This window comes from Gymnodraco acuticeps, unplaced genomic scaffold (genome assembly GCF_902827175.1).
Source record: "Gymnodraco acuticeps unplaced genomic scaffold, fGymAcu1.1, whole genome shotgun sequence".
In the NCBI taxonomy this organism is placed as follows: Eukaryota; Metazoa; Chordata; class Actinopteri; order Perciformes; family Bathydraconidae; genus Gymnodraco; species Gymnodraco acuticeps.
The window spans coordinates 1,035,996-1,043,246 of record NW_022992130.1 but is presented as its reverse complement, the minus strand read 5'-3'; the positions used below and the strand labels follow the sequence as shown (position 1 = coordinate 1,043,246).

The window sequence follows — 7,251 nt, the reverse complement described above, 5'->3', positions numbered from 1 at the left end:
ATGTATCAATTACCTGAAATATCAAACAACACGTAAGAGGGCGGTTGACTTGTTTGTTTGACTTTGGTGGTCAGAAAGATTTCTGGCAAATCTCAGAGATGTGCAAATAGAGAGAAAAAGTGTGTTTACCCCAGAGGATGTGGGAGGGAAGCCGGGTAATTTGTCATCTGAATGACTCTATCAGAAATAATCCGCTTGGAAATGCAACTCTATGCTGCAAAATATGGCCAGACAATAATATGCAAAGAATAATAATTATCTTGTTGTTTTTAAGGTAAAAGAGAGTTCAGCTAATATTTGGTGCTGCTGTGAAGATAAAGGACAGTCATCAGTTAAATACATTTGAAGTCTGAGGTTATATACAACAACAACAACAACAAAAATATTTATAATACATAATTAACCCTGGCTACATTTGGGCTGACGGCCCGTCCACACTACAGCTTCAAAAAAAGCTTGGAGCTGGGCGTGTCTGAAGCTTGGGGATTTATTCGAGCAGTGACGTGCGGTGAGGTTCATGGCTGGTGAGGCACTGACTCTTTCAGGGTCAGATTTACAAATATTATATTCTGACCTTAATCGAAATATTCTGTTATTTTAAAAAGCTTTTTTGGTCTGATGTTTCGATTCATTTTAAACAGACCGTTCAACAAAAGGATACCCACAATCTAAATATTGGATTGTTCTTTCTAAGTAAGAACCAATTTTCATTACCAATGTGGTCTTACCTTGACTTGAAGATGAAGTCCATGCTATCCTTCTGGACAACAATCTCTATTACTTTTTTGTAAAAGTCCTCCTTATCTTCCTCTAGTTTCAAAAGTCTAGTTTGTTGTTCGCGTCTATACCGTCTCTGCGTAGAATAACAGTAGCAACAAGGACCTGTGGGCTCACGTGCGCCCCCTTCAGTGCGGCAGAGGTTATGGCTGCCTCCCCTGGTGCTTTTTTCATTGCCGTTGTACGGCGAGCCTAAATATCATATATACGTGAAATAAGTTATTTAGAGACTATGGATGGCGAGGATAAATGTAATAAAGGGATCTACAAACATTACATTAGTGACCTACAGTGAGATGGTAACAGGCATGCGCTTAGTGCCCGCTTTCCAGCCAGTTTCTGTGAGGTGAGGCAGAGCTCATCTGTGCCTCACCTCACCACACAGTACTGGCTTGAGCGCGCTCACAAAATAAGTGCCCGCGCTAAATTAGTGCCCGCGCTCCAGCCAGTTACTGTGGGTTTACGTGAGGCAGAGCTCGTCCCTGCCTCACTCCTCATCGCTCCCATGTAGTTGTAGCGGAGCTCGGCAAATTTGCTGATTTTGACTATAAAAAGCGATTGGAATCATACATAAATCACATTTACAATTTAGTTTTTCTTTAGTTGTTTTTCCGTTACATTGTAGTATGGCCAGTCTATGAGTATGACAGGTGAGGCTCTGCCTCCCCTGACTGCACGTCGCTGTATTCGAGCAATGCGTATCACAGTGCACTGAGATTTTTGACAAATTGTAAAGCACTTACGCATCACTGTACCCTGTATATACCAAGGCGGTTATGCCATCACTAACGGCCCGTCTACACTACAGGCATCGAAAAATGCTTTCAACGCTTCGCCCATTCATTTGAATGGGGTGACGTAGAAGATTTTGAATCTTCACCGAACTGCATTGTGGGGAGCGGAGCATGGCTTTGCAAGCATCGTGAGCATCAAAAGTTGAGCAATGTTCAACTTTTGATGCTCCCGATACTTTCGAAGCTGGCATCAGCCAATCAAATCCTGTGTATGCAAATCCCGCCAGTACAAGCGCTAGCCAATCAAACCGCGTGCAAGCTGGGAGAGCCAGACCGTAGTTCATTTCCTCATATTCCAAACGAGAAATTACGGTAGCAAATCACCCGGTTCTTTACAACCAGAACTATTTACCGGGATACCAGGAACCAGGCATGGAGGGAGGTGGCAGAGACAGTGGGTGAAACTGGTAGGTTTTCGCCTGTTTGGGGAGTTTATATCCAGTTTACTTCGTTTTAACATTGCTATTGCTTTGTATGTCGGGGGCGGGAGATTCATGTGATTGGATGTTGGTCGCGTTGCTCGCAAAAAATCGCCAAGCTTCAGACACGCCCAGCTTCAAGATTTGTTTATGCCTGTAGTGTAGACGGGCCGTTAGCCTACTGTACGGAGGCTCAGTCACTGGTACTTTTTCATTTACAAAGCCATGTTGGATAAACTACCATCTTATATCTCTGCTCTCTGATCTCTCTGCGAATTGAAAGTACTTATTGCCTGAGATCGCATGCTGTGGTTTTATTAAATGTGCCAAGTGCTAGGACTGTCTTAGGGAAGAAAGCTTTTAGATGTGCAGCTCCACTAACATGGAACAGTCTGCAAAAAGAATGGAAAATTACCAAGCTAGTACCACTACATGTTTTTAAAGCTCGGTTGGATGCTACAAAATCAGATGCTGTTGGTACCTGTACATGTGGTTAAATATGTAAATTGTAATCCCTGTACATTTTGCTGTATGATGTCCTTTTGTTGTTCTGTTGTTTATGTTTGTATGTCTTCTTGTGGAACCTACTGCTGCAGGTCTCCCTTGAAAAAGAGATCATTGATCTCAATGGGATTTTACCTGGATAAATAAAGGTTTTGAATTTAATTTAATTGAACGCGACCAACAACCAATCACATGAATCTCCCGCCCCCGACATACAAAGCCAAAAACCCCGGGGATTTTATGCGAGCAATATATATATATATATACACTCCCCAAACAGGCGAAAACCTACCAGTTTCACCCACTGTCTCTGCCACCTCCCTCCATGACTGGTTCTTCCGGTTTGTATCCCGGTAGGTGAAGAGGGTCTGGTCAGAGCCATATAATAGAATAGTCTTCTATTATATGGCTCTGGGTCTGGTCATACAAAACCGGGTGATTGCTACGGCGATAATTAGTTTCTCCTCCATCTTTTTTTGGAAATATAGAATGAACGGCGGGATATCTCTCCCAGCTTAGACGCGGTTTGATTGGCTAGGGCTTGAGGACTATTTTCAGAAACGGGATTTGATTGGCTGGCGCTGGCTACGCCGGAGACGCCGGAGACGGACCGCTATGCTATGCCCGGCGCCGTGGGAAGGCCAGGGAGGGCCAGGCGCTCCCATTTGACATTCTTGCCCTCCCCCAATAAACACGATTTTTATTATTTATAAAAATAAAAATAAATCTTTTTTTATTTTTTTTGTTATAAATAAACTGTGAACTTTTATGCTACGACGTATGTGATGTCAGATAGTAACTAAAATAAATAAATCGCAGGCTACGTCAAATAAATTCATGTGTCTGTTGTGATTTGTGATTCGTCCACATTTAGACCAATCACAGCGTCACACTCTGCCGCCTATTCTGGATTTGTTTATTGTGCATTCAGTAGACTCCCATATCTGTTTGAATTACAAAATGGACATCAGAAATTGGCTCAAAAGGTCTAAGGATTTATTAAAACGAAATAGCGATGAAAGAGCTGCAGCCGATGCAGCTGCTGGCGACCCTGCACCTGCCATTGCAGCAGCACGCCTTAATGTCACAAGCTTGACCTCGGCAAACCCCGGGGCTGAGTTAGCGAGCCCAAGCCTTGACTCATCAAGGCGGCCGCCACCAACGCTGTCCTCCGAGGCACAGCTCCTTGTGCCCCTACCATCACCACCTGCGTTGCCACCCTGTACCACACCCGCCAGCATCCTCCTCCTGCTCCGTGCCGGTGCCTCCACTACAGACGCTACCTTGCAGCACATCAACAGGTAGGCCTATTGGGCCAGCAACCGCTCAAAGACACCCAACAGGTGAAACTGGATCGTTTTCCAGGGAGATTGTTTTCAGGAAAGAAGCGCATGGTACAACAACAGACCATGGCTTGAAGATTCGTTAAAAGCAGACGCAGCCTTTTGTTTCCCCTGTAGACAGTTTAAAGTCAATACATCTTCATCTGATGCGGCTTTTACTGTCAAAGGTTTTTGCGACTGGAAACACGCATTACAGACTGATAAAGGACTGCTAAGGCATGCCGCATCAAAAGAACACATTTCATGTGAGAGTGTGTGGAAAGAGAGACAGATAAGCGAGGAAACAAATAAGGAAATTAGTACTTTGGTGCAGATCAGCTGGCACGGAACCGTTATTACGTGTCAGCTGTCGTTGATATTATAGCTTTTCTAGCTGTCAACCAACTCCCTCTCAGAGGTGACCACGGTTCACTCCACAGCATGTCCGAGTCAGGCAGTGGGCTCTTCCTATCGCTGTTTGACTATACGCTGCAGTACAAAGATGCAGAGTTGGCCAAAATAATGGAAAGCATTCCCCACACAGCAACATACACCTCTCACCAGGGCCGGACTGGGACAATAAGTCAGGCCGGGAATTATACACCCAGCCAGGCCACTACCAGTTTTTGTTGGGGGCGTTTTGCTGGATGTATCATCAATATTTACAGCGTTGCTGCCCGTAGTGATAGCCCTTAAATCTACCACCCAAATAGAAACATATGGACATAGGTTACTGTTATGCTCCCCCGGGGAAACAATTTAAATTTATTTTGAGTGAAATGCATCAATCTGGTCCATTTTGAGGGGAAAATAAAGAGACTAGATCTATGGAAACACCCATATGAAACAGAACTGTACATTTAAAGAAATGTAAATGTATAATTTCATTCTTATTAATATCTACCTATAGTGATATCTGTTCAAGCTGCAGTGTTGTTTTTGTTCATTCTGAAAAACGAAATAATATTAAATCCCATTTAGTTAACTACAGCACTCAATTCAACGAAAAAGGTAACAGGAGCTATCCATATCCGCTAGTGTATTCCACATATTGGCAAAATAATCACCAAAGCTCATTCCATATTGACTGACAGTCACACAGCACCACTTTGTTAAACACAACCACAGCCCTCAATGCAGTCCTATTTGAACACTCTTTCCTACATACCATTTAATCTTCTCATCAACATTTGCCCCTCAATACAAGTCACAAAAGGATTCATATAAGAATGCTATGATATTATGCTACCTAAAAAACACGATTATATTATTTGTCTGCAAATGATTTAGATGCCAGCTTCAGCCCATCTATTCAATGCAGCAACATTACAATTCAGTTACTTCAGGTTAGCAGCAACTTAAACTTAACAGAAGTCTGAATCTGGTTTTCTCTGATCAGAGCAGTGAACATTTTTTGTACGTATTTTATCATCTAATAATAATAATAATAAATTGTATTTATGAAGCACCTTTCATTGCTAAAATCAATCCCAAACTGCTACAGTAGGCATAAGAAACAAATAAAAGTTCTGAAATCTGAACAAACAGATTTAAATGTTAAAATATTTGTTTTTATTTAAGATCAAATAATCAATACTAAGAATCACATGTCCAGCAAATATGTTTTTAAACTAACTGCAGGCTCTGCAAATCTGCAAATCCCCCTCCCCTGAAACTACATAATGCACCTTTGGAGATGCTGTCTTACCTTAGAAGGTAAGCTGGCGGCACATCAACTCACTGGTCTCTGCGACCTTGTCAATGACATTGTCACTGTCAAGTCCCATAAGGATTTCCTTCTCTGTTGACATCAGCAAAAAAGTCGTCGTCGTCGTCCCCGTGAAAAATGTTGAGATTTTTTTTCTCAATTCCTGCATTCTAGTGAATTTTCATAGTAACACTGCACTTCAGACAACCTACAACTGGTGATGGTGTCTAGGTCTTTAAGTGTTAAACAGCTGAGAGCAGTCACTGCTGTTTTTTGTGGTCTTCTTTCACACACACATCTTACCAAGTGTGTATGAACATCCTCACAAACCAACAAAGAACATGATCTATATCAAATTTAAGACAGAAAACTCCACACTGGTATCTGATCGTCAATCACCGGATAACTTTATTTTAACTATATACAAACTGGTGAATGAAATGAGCAACAATCTTAATGGTTGCACAGACGGCACAGCCTGTTTGAGCAGTGGATCCGTCGCGGCTTGTCAAAAAACCTCTCCAGGGCTTTCTGGTATGGAAAGTGTTCCGATTCCGGTCCATCTATGGATATTCGGAGGCATGCTGCCAGGTGCTCCCCCTGAAGTCTATTTCGCAGGTCAGTTTTCACCTGAAAAGCATGAAAACAGGCACCAAGCATTAAAATAACCATGCAGAAATCAAAACAAGTGCTAGAAAATAAAAAAGATGACTGTACAATCATTGAGCTGCAGTTCAGAAGTAGCCAGCAGAGGCCACCATCAGACACTTGGGCTTTCTTTATACAGCTTTTATACTCCAAAGTTTTTTTTTCATATCCAGGCTGCACCTGTGAAATAATTTGGATGTATGTATTTTCCGTACCCGGTTCATCGTCGAGAAGTCTCGCTCACAGTTCACACTTGAGACCGGGATCACCAGCCCAGCCGCAGAAAGCTTGCCGAGTAGAGGATAGAGTTCGGCCCACTCATCGTTCTCGCTTGCCAGCATCTGCATGATCTCAGCTTGACTGTTGTCCTTCAGAAGTTTGGAAAAAGAGCATACAATAAAATTAACCATACGCAAGACAAGATGAATCAATTCTGGTAAACAAAAACAGGCAAGTTTACTTACCTTGAAAGCTCCTGTGAGGTGGGGTTTGAGCTGGCCGGGTGTATGGAGGACCGTGAGGATTGGCGAACCCGTTGGCAAACTCGTCTAAGGACGACCTAGTAGTAGTAGTCCTTGATTGGCTCAAGTTCACACCTTTTTAGGGGCGGGGCTAGTGATGTTGTCCCGGGGATGCTTAGGAGTTGATAAAGGAGATAATCCCACTGACGTCATCATTTGATTCCAAAAGTGGGTCTGGACTCGCGCCCATAGAGGCTGTTTACCAGTATAATGGCTCCCCCCAAAGTATAATTTATGGGTGGCTCCCCCCAAAGTATAATTTATGGTTTTTTAAGTTTTTTTTACTCACTGAGCACTCATTGCCACCAATGCAAATGCAAATGAGTGCTCACTGAGTAAAAAAAACACACAAATTATACTTTGGGGGGAGCCATTATACTTTGGGGGCCCCCCAAAGTATTAACATGCTGTGGGAATCACTGCAGCATATGGGACAGTTCTAACATGTCGACAGTGTCGAGGATGACATTATGTGCTTTGATCTTGTAGTTTCTCTCAGCATCTGAAACAGGCTCATCTTGTGCCACTTCACCTGGCATGAATTTCTTTTTTCTAACT

The 7,251-nt window shown here is 42.8% G+C and overlaps 1 protein-coding gene across 1 annotated transcript; it reads right to left on the bottom strand.

Moving 5' to 3' along the window:
- Window positions 1–5,907: 5,907 nt before the first annotated feature.
- On the bottom strand, window positions 5,908–6,537 carry LOC117538158 (zinc finger protein 862-like). The gene is made up of 2 exons (XM_034203708.1): window positions 6,388–6,537; window positions 5,908–6,154 (listed from the first exon to the last, which is right to left on the bottom strand). Exons 1-2 carry the CDS (start codon window positions 6,517–6,519, stop codon window positions 5,978–5,980), a joined length of 309 nt encoding a protein of 102 aa, XP_034059599.1. The 5' UTR covers window positions 6,520–6,537; the 3' UTR covers window positions 5,908–5,977.
- Window positions 6,538–7,251: the final 714 nt, after the last annotated feature.

Bases quoted from the DNA above. Each gene is read 5' to 3' on its own strand.
- LOC117538158 (XM_034203708.1), bottom strand. From the start codon at position 6,519: ATGCAGATGCTGGCAAGCGAGAACGATGAGTGGGCCGAACTCTATCCT. The intron at 6,155-6,387 runs GTACGGAAAATA...CATGCTTTTCAG, and splicing joins ACTTCTCGACGATGAACCGG to GTGAAAACTGACCTGCGAAA.